General features: G+C 47.0%; 1 protein-coding gene across 1 annotated transcript in view; it reads left to right on the top strand.

The window, feature by feature from the left end:
* Window positions 1-15,686, top strand: part of LOC126251999 (netrin-1-like) — a 338,660-nt gene that overhangs the window by 52,798 nt on the left and 270,176 nt on the right. Inside the window, exon 2 of the mRNA XM_049952782.1 lies at window positions 11,684-12,131. Within this exon, the coding sequence (XP_049808739.1) occupies window positions 11,684-12,131 (448 nt within the window). The remainder of the gene's footprint in view (window positions 1-11,683; window positions 12,132-15,686) is intronic.

Here is a 15,686-nt window from a genome sequence, read left to right on the forward strand (position 1 = left end):
CCGTATTTGCCGAGGCAGATGGATAACCGTCTTAAAAGCAGTGCGTTAGACCGCACGGCTAACCGGGCGAGCGTGTTACGTCTTAATAAGTACATTATGATTAAATTACATCAGTAATTGTGTGAAAAACTGAAAATCAAATTTTTGTTAGCCCTGGAAGCTGTTAAATAGGCAGCTTGTAATTGAACCGTGCGCCATTAACAATGAACCTGGTTAGCCATGTAGTAATATACGAGATGTCCTTATACCTTTAAAACTTGGTATATTAACAATTGTTTTTTAACATGTGGTGAGATAATCCACAAATGTTCGTTTCCTTATTTGTACAGATCAGCGTGTGTACGCTTAGTGGCACAGATAATGTCTAGTCAAAATTCCATTTCTGTCTACGTAGTATTACATCTACATCTACATTTATACTCCGCAAGCCACCCAACGGTGTGTGGCGGAGGGCACTTTACGTGCCACTGTCATTACCTCCCTTTTCTGTTGCAGTCGCGTATGGTTCGCGGGAAGAACGACTGTCTGAAAGCCTCCGTGCACGCTCGAACCTCTCTAATTTTACATTCGTGATCTCCTCGGGAGGTATAAGTAGGGGGAAGGAATATATTCGATACCTCATCCAGAAACGCACCCTCTCGAAACCTGGCGAGCAAGCTACACCGCGATGCAGAGCGCCTCTCTTGCAGAGTCTGCCACTTGAGTTTGCTAAACATCTCCGTAACGCTATCACGGTTACCAAATAACCCTGTGACGAAACGCGCCGCTCTTCTTTCGATCTTCTCTATCTCCTCTGTCAACCCGACCTGGTACGGATCCCACACTGATCAGCAATACTCAAGTATAGGTCGAACGAGTGTTTTGTAAGCCACCTCCTTTGTTGATGGACTACATTTTCTAAGGACTCTCCCAATGAATCTCAACCTGGTACGCGCCTTACCAACAATTTTATATGATCATTCCACTTCAAATCGTTCCGCACGCATACTCCCAGATATTTTACAGAGGTAACTGCTACCAGTGTTTGTTCCGCTATCATATAATCATACAATAAAGGATCCTTCTTTCTATGTATTCGCAATACATTATGTTTGTCTATGTTAAGGGTCAGTTGCCACTCCCTGCACCAAGTGCCTATCCGCAGCAGATCGTCCTGCATTTCGCTAGAATTTTCTAATGCTGCAACTTCTCTGTATACTATAGCATCATCCGCGAAAAGCCGCATGGTACTTCCGACACTATCTACTAGGTCATTTATATATATTGTGAAAAGTAATGGTCCCATAACACTCCCCTGTGGCACGCCAGAGGTTACTTTAACGTCTGCAGACGTCTCTCCATTGAGAACAACATGCTGTGTTCTGTTTGCTAAAAACTCTTCAATCCGGCCACACAGCTGGTCTGATATTCCGTAGGCTCTTACTTTATCAGGCGACAGTGCGGATCTCCACGGTCACATGTTCAAATGCATTTCGAATGCGTGCCTTCGAGCCCTTGGTTCGGTACACCTGACCTCTCACAAAACACCACAGGAAGAAGACTAGTTGTGTGAGGTCAGGAGATCGTGATGACAGTCGAATTGGGCCGTCTCCTACACACCACCAATCCGGAAACTTTTCTTCTAGAAATTAACGGACATTCAGGGTCCAGTGGGGTGGCGCCCCATCGTGCTGGAATGCATCAGCTTGCAGATGTTCCAGTAATGGCACAGCAAACTTTTGTAACATGTTCAGGTAAAAAACCACCGTTCACGGCAGACTCGATGAAAAAGAACGGAACAGTGATGCAATTTTGCCTCAGTCCACACCAAACATTGACGAGACTCTCCTTTTCCATTTGACGTGTAACGTGAAAATGGTGCGAACCCCCCTATAACGTTATGACGGTTCAGGTGGCCGGATGCATGAAATGTTGCCTCATTGGGGAAACAAATTTTTTTCCAAAAAATCATTGTTTGCGTCAATCTTGCATAGTAAATCCACTGAAAACTATTCGTGTTGAGGTTTGTCCATAGGCTTTACTGCCTAAGCAGGTGCACATTGTAGAGGTGTAGTCCTAGACATCGTGCGCTGTTGATCGTCTCATTTCCTTCTCTCTGGCCGCTGAAGCACCGATTTTGCCGGACTTACTGCAAACGCTGTCGTACCTCGTCCACGTTGACGTCTGAAATAGACGGGTGACCCGTCCCCTTTTTATGGAGAACACTGCCTGTTTTCATAAATGCGTATGCCAAGCCCGAACAGTTAGTGCGGACAGTGGTTGCTTTCCATACCGCGTTCGAAAGTTTCGATGCACTTGGGTACCGGATGTTGCCAGTATGAACCAGGGTACACACTGAGCTTTTTCCTACGGTGTCCATTTTAACAGGCTTTAAAGTTCAGTTTTGCAGCAAAATTGCGGCATCTGGAAAGTAAAAAACTTCATGGGTTATCTCATAATACACTCCTGGAAATTGAAATAAGAACACCGTGAATTCATTGTCCCAGGAAGGGGAAACTTTATTGACACATTCCTGGGGTCAGATACATCACATGATCACACTGACAGAACCACAGGCACATAGACACAGGCAACAGAGCATGCACAATGTCGGCACTAGTACAGTGTATATCCACCTTTCGCAGCAATGCAGGCTGCTATTCTCCCATGGAGACGATCGTAGAGATGCTGGATGTAGTCCTGTGGAACGGCTTGCCATGCCATTTCATCCTGGCGCCTCAGTTGGACCAGCGTTCGTGCTGGACGTGCAGACCGCGTGAGACGACGCTTCATCCAGTCCCAAACATGCTCAATGGAGGACAGATCCGGAGATCTTGCTGGCCAGGGTAGTTGACTTACACCTTCTAGAGCACGTTGGGTGGCACGGGATACATGCGGACGTGCATTGTTCTGTTGGAACAGCAAGTTCCCTTGCCGGTCTAGGAATGGTAGAACGATGGGTTCGATGACGGTTTGGATGTACCGTGCACTATTCAGTGTCCCCTCGACGATCACCAGTGGTGTACGGCCAGTGTAGGAGATCGCTCCCCACACCATGATGCCGGGTGTTGGCCCTGTGTGCCTCGGTCGTATGCAGTCCTGATTGTGGCGCTCACCTGCACGGCGCCAAACACGCATACGACCATCATTGGCACCAAGGCAGAAGCGACTCTCATCGCTGAAGACGACACGTCTCCATTCGTCCCTCCATTCACGCCTGTCGCGACACCACTGGAGGCGGGCTGCACGATGTTGGGGCGTGAGCGGAAGACGGCCTAACGGTGTGCGGGACCGTAGCCCAGCTTCATGGAGACGGTTGCGAATGGTCCTCGCCGATACCCCAGGAGCAACAGTGTCCCTAATTTGCTGGGAAGTGGCGGTGCGGTCCCCTACGGCACTGCGTAGGATCCTACGGTCTTGGCGTGCATCCGTGCGTCGCTGCGGTCCGGTCCCAGGTCGACGGGCACGTGCACCTTCCGCCGACCACTGGCGACAACATCGATGTACTGTGGAGACCTCACGCCCCACGTGTTGAGCAATTCGGCGGTACGTCCACCCGGCCTCCCGCATGCCCACTATACGCCCTCGCTCAAAGTCCGTCAACTGCACATACGGTTCACGTCCACGCTGTCGCGGCATGCTACCAGTGTTAAAGACTGCGATGGAGCTCCGTATGCCACGGCAAACTGGCTGACACTGACGGCGGCGGTGCACAAATGCTGCGCAGCTAGCGCCATTCGACGGCCAACACCGCGGTTCCTGGTGTGTCCGCTGTGCCGTGCGTGTGATCATTGCTTGTACAGCCCTCTCGCAGTGTCCGGAGCAAGTATGGTGGGTCTGACACACCGGTGTCAATGTGTTCTTTTTTCCATTTCCAGGAGTGTATGTTGAAAACCATTTAATATCTAGTATAGTTTTAAAGTTATTTAAATCGCAATTTATGGATGAATGTAGGCAGGAGATAGCTCTCAATTCGTACAACTTCGTTCTTAGTTGTCAACAGTTAAACACTGCCGAAGGACCCATCCTTAACGGGTACGAATCTTAAAAGACGGGTTTTCGCAGCGAACGGTTTCTCTGATCCAACAGTAAGACGGCAGAAGTGGAGTGGCTTTTTCGTTGCAGCTGTACCCAGGGACCTGGTCTTCGAGGGTCGACTCCCCTTCTTTTTCCTTCTCCTTGGGCTTCTTTCTTTCTTTCTTTCTTTCTTTCTTCTTCGTTTTGTCAAGCGAGGATGGAAATACGTTCATACGCAACGTGCATATCGGCCGCGACCAGCACGTTGCATATGTGTCAGGCTGACTTCGTGGCTGTTGCTCTACGAAGAGCGTTAAGAGTTACGGTGGCCCGAAGAAACAGAGAAATACAGTCTTATCACCATCATTGTTTTGTGACATGCGACAGTAATGCAGTTTCATCTGTCGATATTTGTTAATTATTTTTGCCATTTCATACCCTTGCTAAAGTCTGTTCGGCAAATGAAATGACTTAAATAGTTATTTTATACTACGTATTTGTTTGTAAGCTACATTTTTTATTATCCATTAGAAATGGTTGGTGAAGGCTGGGACGGCAGGAACAATAATTTTATTTCTTGTAAAAAATTTTCTCTTTCTGCCAGTCACAAGTTTGTTCGATTTATTTCTTGTACGACGCGTTTCGAGAAATGATTCCCATTTTAAAGCGCGTTTTTTCCTGTGTTGACATGTACGCGTGATAATTGCAATGTGCAAGCTGCTGCATTATTCTCTTACGTTTAATCTAATGTATAAACACGGGAAATTTTGTAATGACGAATTCTGTTGTTTAACTTACGGCGAAGTTTGAAAAGAAACTTTTACTCCTGATTTTCTTGTCCTCTTACGAAAAAAACTGACAAACATTAAACATCGCTTACACAATTCAGTGCACAGTGCACATAATAAACAGAAACGTTAATTATAAACAGTCAAAGGTATTTTATATATCAACAGGGATGACAGAGATCATGGGATTGCGATATGCAAACAAACAGATGGCGGTAGTATCGCATATACAAGGTATAAAAGGGCAGTGTGTGGGCGGAACTGCTATTTGTAATTAGATGATTTCCGACGTGATTATGGCCCCACGATGGGAATTAAGACTTTCAATGAGGAATGGTAGTTGCAGCTAGGCGCATGGGACATTCCATCTCGGAAATCCTAAGGGAGTTCAATATTCCGGGAATCACGGTGTCAAGAGTGTGCCGAGAATACCAGATTTCAGGCATTACCTCTCGCTACGCACACAACACTGACCGGTGGCCTTCACTTAGCGACCGAGAGCGATGACGTTTGCAAAGAACTGTCAGTGTTAACATACAGCCCGCATCTCGTGGTCGTGCGGTAGCGTTCTCGCTTCCCACGCCCGGGTTCCCGGGTTCGATTCCCGGCGGGGTCAGGGATTTTCTCTGCCTCGGGCATGGATGTGTGTGCTGTCCTTAGGTTAGTTAGGTTTAAGTAGTTCTAAGTCCTAGGGGACTGATGACCATAGATGTTAAGTCCCATAGTGCTCAGAGCCATTTGAACCATTTGTTAACATACTGAAATAACAAAAAAAGGGGCGCTGAGCACTATGGGACTCAACTTCTGAGGTCATTAGTCCCCTACAACTTAGAACTAGTTAAACCTAACTAACCTCAGAACATCACACACATCCATGCCCGAGGCAGGATTCGAACCTGCGGCCGTAGCGGTCTCGCGGTTCCAGACTGCAGCGCCTAGAACCGCTCGGCCACTTCGGCCGGCCTGAAACAACAGCAGGAAACGAGTGGGGGACGAACGAAGAGGGTATCCGTTAGGACAGTGCGGCGAAGTTTGGCATTAATGGGCTAAGGCGGCAGCCGACTGACGTGAGTGCCTTTGCTAACAGCACGATATCGCCTGGAGCGCCTCTCCCGGGCTCCTGACCTTATCGGTTGGACCCTAGACGACGGGAAAGCAGTGGAATGGTCAGATTGGTTACGATTTCATTTGGTAACCTGATGGTAGGGTTAGAGTGTGGTGTAGGGGACATGAAGCCATGGACGCAAGTTGTCAACAAGATACTGTGCAAGCTGCTGGTGGCTCCATAATAGTGTGGGATGTGTTTACATGGAATAGACTTGATCCCCTGGTCCAATTGGAACCGATCATTGACTGGAAGTCTTTATGTTCTGCTGCTTGGAGACCATTTGCACTCGTTCATGGAATTCATGTTTCCAAACAACGATGGAATTTTTATGGATTGCAATGCGCCACGTGACCGGGCCACAATGTTCGCGATGGGATTGAAGAATATTCTAGACAATTCAAGCGAATGATTTGTCCATCTATCGAACATATTCACAGCGATTTTCAGAGTACGGAAGACTCTTGAAGATAGACGGAATCTATGCCGAGGGCGAATATTTACAGAGTTTCAAGATCCGGCATTAAATGATGACTGTAGGAATATACTACAACCCTCTGCATATTATTTCTGTAGGGATCTTGAGGGCAAGATTAAATAAAATACAGCACAGACAGAGGAGTTCAAACAGTTTTCCAGTGCCAGAATGAGATTTTCACTCTGCAGCGGAGTGTGCGCTGATATGAAACTTCCTGGCAGATTAAAACTGTGTGCCGGACCGAGACTCGAGCTCTGGACCTTTGCCTCTCGCAGTAAAGTGCTCTACCACTGAGCTGCCCAAGCACGACTCACGCCCCGTCCTCACAGCTTTACTTCTGCCAGTATCTCGTCTCCTATCTTCCAAACTTAAGCTCTCCTGCGAACTGGCAGAGCGCTTGTCCGCGAAAGGCAAAGGTCCCGAGTTCGAGTCTCGGTCCGGCATACAGTTTTAATCTGCCAGGAAGTTTCAGTCTTCCAGTGCTCCGTACATAAATGGAATGGGAAAATACCATAACAACTATTTTATGTATATAGATTGAAGTGGCGAGTGAAGACCTTTCCCAAGGCCGGGAATCGAAATCGGGTCTCCTGCTTACTATTGCACGTGCGTTAGCCACTAAGCCATCTTGGCTCACCCAATTGCTCGGATTACCCTGGCACGTCTCCCTCCTCCCTCATTCGCCGCTTCAGTCACCATACCTGTATGAGACCAGTAAAGTCTGTCAAATTGTGTCGTCTCATTTGTATTAGTACTTGCACCTGGGTTTCAGGCTGGATCCCTCATTCACGTTCGATGCTGAGGTGCTATTCTAGAACATGGACAGCCTCGTCGATTCTGTTCTTGCGTAAGGGGGAATTTAAAGTAGACTGGGGTGGCAATGCGAATTTGGGTGAATGAGGGAGGCTGCTCAGGTAATCCGTGCAATTGTGCAAACTGCTGTGTCAAGGTGGCTTAGTGGTTAGTGCATCTTCCTAATAAACAGGAGACCAGTTTCGATACCCGGACTTGATAAAAATCTTCTCTCGCTACTTCAGTCTGTATACATAAAAATCATATCTGTATGAAGCCAGTAAATTTTCTGAAGTTGTGATTTCACCCTTACAACTTTTATAGTAGGACGTATCCTGGGCCATGCAGTTCATTGGTTTGCAGAGTGTACATGCAGATGTACACCGCGTAACGGAATTAAAAGATAACGTTTTCGACTCATCTTAATTGTATTCCATTGTGACGCATAAGTGTGAAATTTAGTGCAAAGGCGCCAACAAGCTTCCTCTGTAATTGCGCAAAAGTGTGGCGCCCCGACGACGCTTCACACAGTAAAGTCTCAGCACATGATAAATAAAGGGCAGAGCTCCCACGCCACTGTGGATCTGTCACACGATGGAAAAGTCTACACAGACGCTCTGTCACATTTCACCCCATATTTTGATGCCTCTCCGATGGAAGTCAGAACCGCGATGCCCACTGTTTTTCTTGTGTGTGGCCGCGGAAAACTTTTCAGACAGCCCGCCGCTCACAACCGACACGAAAACGGCTCAGTAGCGTCAATGAAGCCACCACTTTCCTAGAGACGTGGATCCACTAACATTTCGCGGTCAAAAACGACAGTTTGCAGTGCGATGAGCTACAAGAAGACGTTCTTGACAGTGTTTGATGATGCTGACATCAACCCTTCTCTAATGACATCGTGTTCTAGCAACCCCATTGAATGTGATCTCACAGCCTTGGAGTGCAGTGCAACCGCAATTTTTGCTGTGGTGTACAGGATAAATTTGAACGTGATCGGAATCTGGTACGCGTAACTTAGGAAATCAGGGAAAGGTGTGGATGGGGCCTAATCAGTTACCGTTGGTTGCACAGTAAACACACACTTTATTTAAGGAAATAATTTTTTAAAAACAATCATTTTAAAAAACTTGACTGTAACACAATCTACACTGACGGCTGAAGGCCTTATTAAGAAGAATTCAAATTATTTGTTGGCTGAAGACCACAATCAATAGGAATAATTTAAACAAAATATTATTTTTAAACAATTGACACAATCAGACCGAATAAAGAAGGGAGTGATCCATGGACAGTGCTCAAAGGATTGACCTGAGAAAAGTCCCTACAGCTGCTTAAGCGATGAGACAGGCAGCCAAGAGTTATGCTCACGTAACAGGATGGCAACTCAAACTAGGGACAGTTTAAACGCCGATCAATCCTCTTACCAAATCCACCTAACGTGTGATAACCAGTACAACGATGGATTAATTCAAGAGAGGGCGAAGTGACAAACAGCACTGCGTCTTCAGAATCCGGTGTTTAAAACATCGAAAGGCCGAAGGAACTACTACAACCAAGGTAGACAAAGGAAACAACAATCCACACTGCAATGAAGGAGGCTATCTACCTACACGTCATGCTAGACTGCATCGGCAAGACGAGAAGTAGTACACTGCCGCAAAAATACGCTAATCTCCTGGGCAGGTAATTGGGGCGTTAGCGGCCACTACTCAGTAAAATACCGCTGGTTGCACTTCACCATTAATAACACAAAATTCAAAAACTAATAACAGGCAATAGAAGACGGTTAATAGTTTCCGCCAACTAGACACGCTCCACTTGTTGCTGTTCGTCTCACGGTGACCCTACGAGCAGCAACGCACAAACAAATGGCGTGATCACAAATAGTGGAGGTTTCACTACTGGATTAATGTTCACTCAACTCAGCGTTCTGGGTCCAGTGGACAACGAGGTTGTGGCCCTCACAACTACAGCCCCTCGATCCAGCAATGTCTTCGTGCTACCAGCAGTCCTGGCATGTCCTCTCGCTGCCGGACCTCTCTGCTGCTCTGTCCGAACCGAACTAGCGACACACCCGACACGGAAAAACACTTCACGTCCTTCCAAAGATACTACGGTAACTAGATACCGATAAACGATGCTGCTGCCACTTGCGGACAGTGGCGCCAGTGAACAGAAGAAGAAAACGAGACGCCACTATCCCTATTACACGATGCCAACCTACCAACGGCACCAACGCGAGGCGCGCACGGCTCAGAAGCAGCAAACGGTGCGTATACTTTCTCGACCTGCCTGTTTCAAGCACTATTGTGGCGCGATCACAGAGGGGTGCGACATTGATATATGCATGAATACAATGGGGAGGTGTCCCCTGTAAGAATCCCATTTCGGCAAAACCCTCGTTGGCAGCTGTGAAGTACTCCTAGGCGCCTACAGGCAGACAACTGTTGCCAGAGGTGTGCCAAGTCGTTGCCCAAGTGCTGGCGCCAACTGCTACTTCACTTGTTTTGTCGATAAAGCCACATTTTTAAAACTCTCAGTGAATATGGATGGGTGCCACCTAGAGTTTTTCCGAACTGCATGTTGTTAGAGGAACCCTTTGCCATTATATTCATACATGTGTTAACGTTGCTGCACCCCTCTGTGATGACAGCATAGGAGGATGTGAAACAGGATGGCTGAAAAAGTATAAAGAGCCTTTGCTGCTTCGGCTCATGTTCAAATTTCGTGGAATGGTTTTAGATGGTCCCTAATGGTTCTACCCTCTACACCAGAGCAAAAATTACGGTCGATCCACACTCCAAAAGAGTTGCTAGCCTACGATGTGCGTGCAGAACGGTTATACATTAGGTGGATGTTAGCAGCATCGAAGATTGTCAAGAAAGTCTTCGTTTGTCTTATCACACAGCAAACTGTCGTTTTCGACCACGAAACGTGTGGGAATACATGTCGCAAGGAAATGGCCGGTTTCATTGACGCCCTGTACGCCGCCCCCTGAGGCTTCTTCGTGTGGATTGTCAGCAGTGGTGTGTCTGAAATGCCGTCCTCGGCCAGACATCAGAAAGCTGCGCCGGGCACCGCTGTTCTGACGTCCATCGCAAAGGCGTCAGAGGAAGGGGCGAAATGTGGGTACCTTGGGCGGTGACGACCTTCCCATCTTGTGTCACGTCAGCGGTGGCGTTGGGCAAAAGTTTTGTGAAACTTAGTGCCGATGTGATATCATTAACCCACCGTATACGTCGCATGAACTTCTGAGCTGTGGCTTCTCTTTTGCTTGTGTCGACACCTTGTTGTCTTTTTTTCTCTTTCTTTGTTTTCTTTTTTTTTTTTAATCCTATGGGACTTAACTGCTAAGGTCATCAGTCCCTAAGCTTACACACTACTTAACCTAAATTATCCTAAGGACGAACACATACACCCATGCCCGAGGGAGGACTCGAACCTCCGCCGGGACCAGCCGCACAGTCCATGACTGCAGCGCCCTAGACCGCTCGGCTAATCGCGCGCGGCGCACCTTGTTGTTAAAATCGTCGTCGTCCCAGAGAGTGATTTCGTAGGACGCTACGCTTTTGCACCATCACAGGAGAGACTGTAGGCATACTTGAGCCACACTTCAAACTTATGCGTCGCAATCGGAGACAATTACGGGAGCGGCATTCGGGAGGACGACGGTTCAAACTCGCATCCGTGAGGACGACGGTTCAAACTCGCATCCGTCCATCATGATTTAGGTCTTCCATGATTTTCCTATATCACTTCAGGAAAATGCCGGGATGGTTCCCTTGAAAGGGCACGGCCGACTTTCTTCCCTACCCTTCGGTAATCCGATGGGACCGATACCTCGCTGTTTACCGGCCGGGGTGACCGAGCAGCTCTACGCGCTACAGTCTGGAACGGCGCGACCGCTAGGGTTGCAGGTTCGAATCCTGCCTAGGGCATGGGTATGTGTGATGTCCTTAGGTTTGTTAGGTTTATGTAACTCTAAGTTCTAGGGGACTGATGACCACAGATGTTAAGTCCCATAGTGCTTAGAGCCATTTTTTGAACTCGCTGTTTGTTCCCCTGCCCCAAATCAACCAACCAGCCAAACCAAAGAAACAAGAGCCCACCTGCACGTGACAGAAGACGGGCAACGGTATGAGTGGAGGCGGGAGGCGGGAGCCGGGATGGTATTACTTAGCTATCCCAGAAGCCAGTCACGATGGCCAAGAGGCTCTTAACGACCCACCATAAGCAATTAGAATATGGGTCGTTAAATAATTGGCAGCAAGTGAAGAGAAAAAAAAATCTAAAAACTGATCCTTTAATTCTGTTCCGCAGATCAGGTGCAGAGTGAATGTGTATTTTAATGTAAGAAAAGAATGAGTGACTGGAAGTGTGATGTTGTGTAACTTCCGATATGTGTGCATTATCCGTATTTTAACCACATTAATCTCGTAAGTGTTACGCTGGTAGCCACGATGTTGAGCGCTCTAAGCAATCAGAAAAGTGTGGTGACGCGGAGTCGGTTGCGTGTGGCAGGTGGTGTTCAACCGGCTGACGCTGCCGCACAGCCTGGACGAGGAGGAGGCCGCGGGGGCGGCGTCCGGTCCGGTGCCGGGCCCCGGAGGGGAGCCGTCGCCGCTGCCGCCCCCGGAGTCTCTGCCGGTGGCGGCGGCCAGCATCTCGGCCGAGCCGGGCGCCAACGGGCTGCTGGTGTACCGCGGCGGCACGCTCGCCTCGCCGCCCCCGCCACCCCCGGGGCAGGGCGGCCCGCTGCCGGCCCACTACGCCGTCAGCGACTTCTCGGTGGGCGGCCGCTGCAAGTGCAACGGCCACGCGGCGCGCTGCGTGCCCGTGGGCCGCGACGGCCAGCTCGCCTGCGACTGCAAGCACAACACGGCCGGCCGCGACTGCGAGCGCTGCAAGCCGTTCCACTTCGACCGGCCCTGGGGCCGCGCCACCGCCACGCACGCCAACGAGTGCAAAGGTAGGCAGAGTTCGTTTATTTCTCAAGTAAAGACCTGCTGCCTGTTACACAGCAGGTCGTGCATTGTGTGATTTTACATGTTATATCATAAAAATTCAGTTTCATTAATAGTATATGTGGTGTCACCGCCAGACACCACACTTGCAAGGTGGTAGCCTTTAAATCGGCCGCGGTCCATTAGTATACGTTGGACCCGCGTGTCGCCACTGTCAGTGATCGCAGACAGAGCGCCGCCACACGGCAGGTCTAGAGAGACGTACTAGCACTCGCCCCAGTTGTACAGCCGACGTTCATAGGAATGGTTCACTGACAATCACGCTCTCATTTGCCGAGACAATAGTTAACATAGCCTTCAGCTACGTCATTTGCTACGACCTAGCAAGGCGCCATTACCAGTTATATTGACCTTATTATAAAACCTGTACCGTCAAGAGCGATGTACACCAATTATGGATTAAAGTTAAATATTACATCATCTACGTACTTTATTTGCAATTCTCAAGACATTGTCCTGTTCCAGACCTCACGCCAGTCTGCGTGTAATTAAACGCGTGCATTTCGGCCTCCTCTAGCAACACGGTGTTGGCTCTTCTGCCGACACTACAGTATATATAATACATACCTCAAATTCTTATTTGCGTCGAGACTCAGCAAGATCACGTACTGCATCCTGCCTCATTTGAGTGTTCTTTGATCTTCCACGATTCTCTCATTTTTCTCCATGGAGTGTCTTTCTATTTTCAGTCCACTTTGTCCCTGGTTTCAAAAAGTTTGTGACCATAGACGTAAATTAAAGGAAACTTATTAGACAGAGGCTGTGCTTCCAGAACGATGGGATGCCGGCCCATTGGAGCACTGCTGTAAGTAATCGTCTGAGTGTCACCTTTGGGAATCGATGAACCGGCCAAGGTTACACGTCACGTGACTTCACGTGTCTGGATTTTTCCTCTTGGGACATATGAAGCATTGGTGTATGAAACAGTTGTGGAAACAGAAGACCCCATTGCTAGAATTGCCGTCGCTGCTGGCACCATTGCGAACATGCTAGGAAATTTCGAAAGGACACGACAATGTTCCGACGATATACTGCATGTAGACAGGTCATTGGTCACACATACGAGCAGTTCCTTTGAATGGCGCTGCTGTAATTAGCAGACTAAACTACCTTATGCGTTTAATAAGTGGAAATAAATGCTACAGTTGACTTTATAACATTAAACTTGCGGCTCTTAAATCGAAAATATAAGATTTAAAATATTCACAGTATGGAACTGATAGTAAGATACACATACCTCTAATCGTAAATGTCAACGTGCTCCAGTTAGAGTTCCAGGTATTTATCAAAACAGTTGGCATACTATTACGATCCAGACATTTCAAAACTGAAAAAAGGTTGTAATTTTTTTTCAGGACTGACGCTTCTAAAACTATAATTAACAAATACAGCTCTAAAATTCAAATCCACAGGGTATTTCACCATTCTTATTAAAGACTGGTGGGGGTTCTAGAGAGGACTTCGCAGGTACACTTGATTAGGAACTTTTATACGGAAATGTGCTGTATGGATGCAAAACAAGTTTGAAGATAGGATCAGTTTCAGATCTCCCTCTTCAGTATACGCATGCATTGCAGATAATGAACTCTGACATGTGACATGTGTCCGGATGGGACGGGCAATGTTTCGGGAAATTGTCAGGTTCTCTCCTACGTGATGAAAAACGTCCTCTTCAGAGTAGAGAAAGAGAGTAGCGCATCGCTGGAGCACCACAGACAACCACCCCACCTTCTCGCAGCCGTTTATGTAGTTGGGAGGAACTGGTATATGACGTTATAACATTAAAACAGGGACTAACGACAGCGCCCTTCTGCCATTTCGTGTGCATACCGTGAAGCGGGACATTTGAAAGTGATACCGTCTACAAACAAATTTCATTACCAAACGGCACGCTTTAGGATATAGGTACCTTACCAAAACATTAGCCACCAAGTCCCCTCTACAATCCCTAGAAGCCTGCAAAGCGACCTGTGGAACACGCTTATTTCCTATAATATTAATCAGAAAACATCATTGCTGTATTGAGATACATTTACATTGTTAAGACTTGTTTCGTTCAAAAGCCTATCATCAGGTCACACTGGCAGTATAACCGGATGTTCTTTTGAACGAAACCGGTTTTCACAATATAAATGTGTATAAACACAGTTGTGGTGATTTCTTATTTTAACAGGATTACTGGTTTATTATTTTCACTAGATACGGTGTTGGAACTACACGTATGACACAACATACGAGTAAAAGCCATGAATTGAACTTTGACATTTTTTTGACTTCCCAATCTCCTCCGAAGAACCTTTGCGTTTCTCAGTTGAGTAAACGACGAAACAGCAGTCATGCAGACGAACAGGTCATCTACACCATTAATTCTCTAATGAGGCTATTGACAAATATTTTGCCTCAGCTCTTCATGCCTTCCTCAGAAGGGTAAAAATCATCTGTTTATGTGTAATCAGAAATTTAAAGGTTTAATCGTTAGTGGAGTTTTTTAACAGGAAAATCGGGAGAAACTTACCTGAATTATGATACTTAGCAATCCCGGCTCCATTACCCAACGGAATGACTCCTCTTCACCTTGCTTCTCTGTAGGAAACCGTGCGCCTGGATTTTTTGGACAAGGTTCTCTGCAAAGACACACACTATCTGATCAGAAGTGTTCACACAGCAGAGGAAGATGCAAGGGGGAAAATTGGAATGATATTGTTGTTGTGATCTTCAGTCCAGAGACTGGTTTGATGCAGCTCTCCATGCTACTCTATCCTGTGCAAGATTCTTCATCTCCCAGTACCTACTGCAACCTACATCCTTCTGAATCTGCTTAGTGTATTCATCTCTTGGTCTCCCTCTACGATTTTTACCCTCCACGATGCCCTCCAATACTAAATTGGTGATCCATTGATGCCTCAGAACATGTCCTACCAACCTATCCCTTCTTCTAGTCAAGTTGTGCCACAAATTTCTCTGCTCTCCAATTCTGTTCAATACCTCCTCGGTAGTTATGTGATCTACCCACCTAATCTTCAGCATTCTTCTGTAGCACCACATTTCGAAAGCTTCTATTCTCTTCTTGTCTAAACTATTTATCGTCCATGTTTCACTTCCATACATGGCTACAATCCATACAAATGCTTTCAGAAACGAGTTCCTGACACTTAAATCTATACCCGATGTTAACAAATTTCTCTTCTTCAGAAACGCTTTCCTTGCCATTGCCAGTCTACATTTTATATCTCCACTACTTCGACCATCATCAATTATTTTGCTCCCCAAATAGCAAAACTCCTTTACTGCTTTAAGTATCTCATTTCCTAATCTAATTCCCGCAACATCACCCGATTTAATTCGACTACATTCCATTATCCTCGTTTTGCTTTTGTTGATGTTCATCTTACATCCTCCTTTCAAGACACTGACCATTCCGTTCAGCTGCTCTTCCAAGTCCTTTGCTGTCTCTGACAGAATTACAATGTCATCGGCGAACCTCAATGTTTTTACTTCTG

Source organism: Schistocerca nitens, chromosome 4, assembly GCF_023898315.1.
Source record: "Schistocerca nitens isolate TAMUIC-IGC-003100 chromosome 4, iqSchNite1.1, whole genome shotgun sequence".
Classification (NCBI taxonomy): Eukaryota; Metazoa; Arthropoda; class Insecta; order Orthoptera; family Acrididae; genus Schistocerca; species Schistocerca nitens.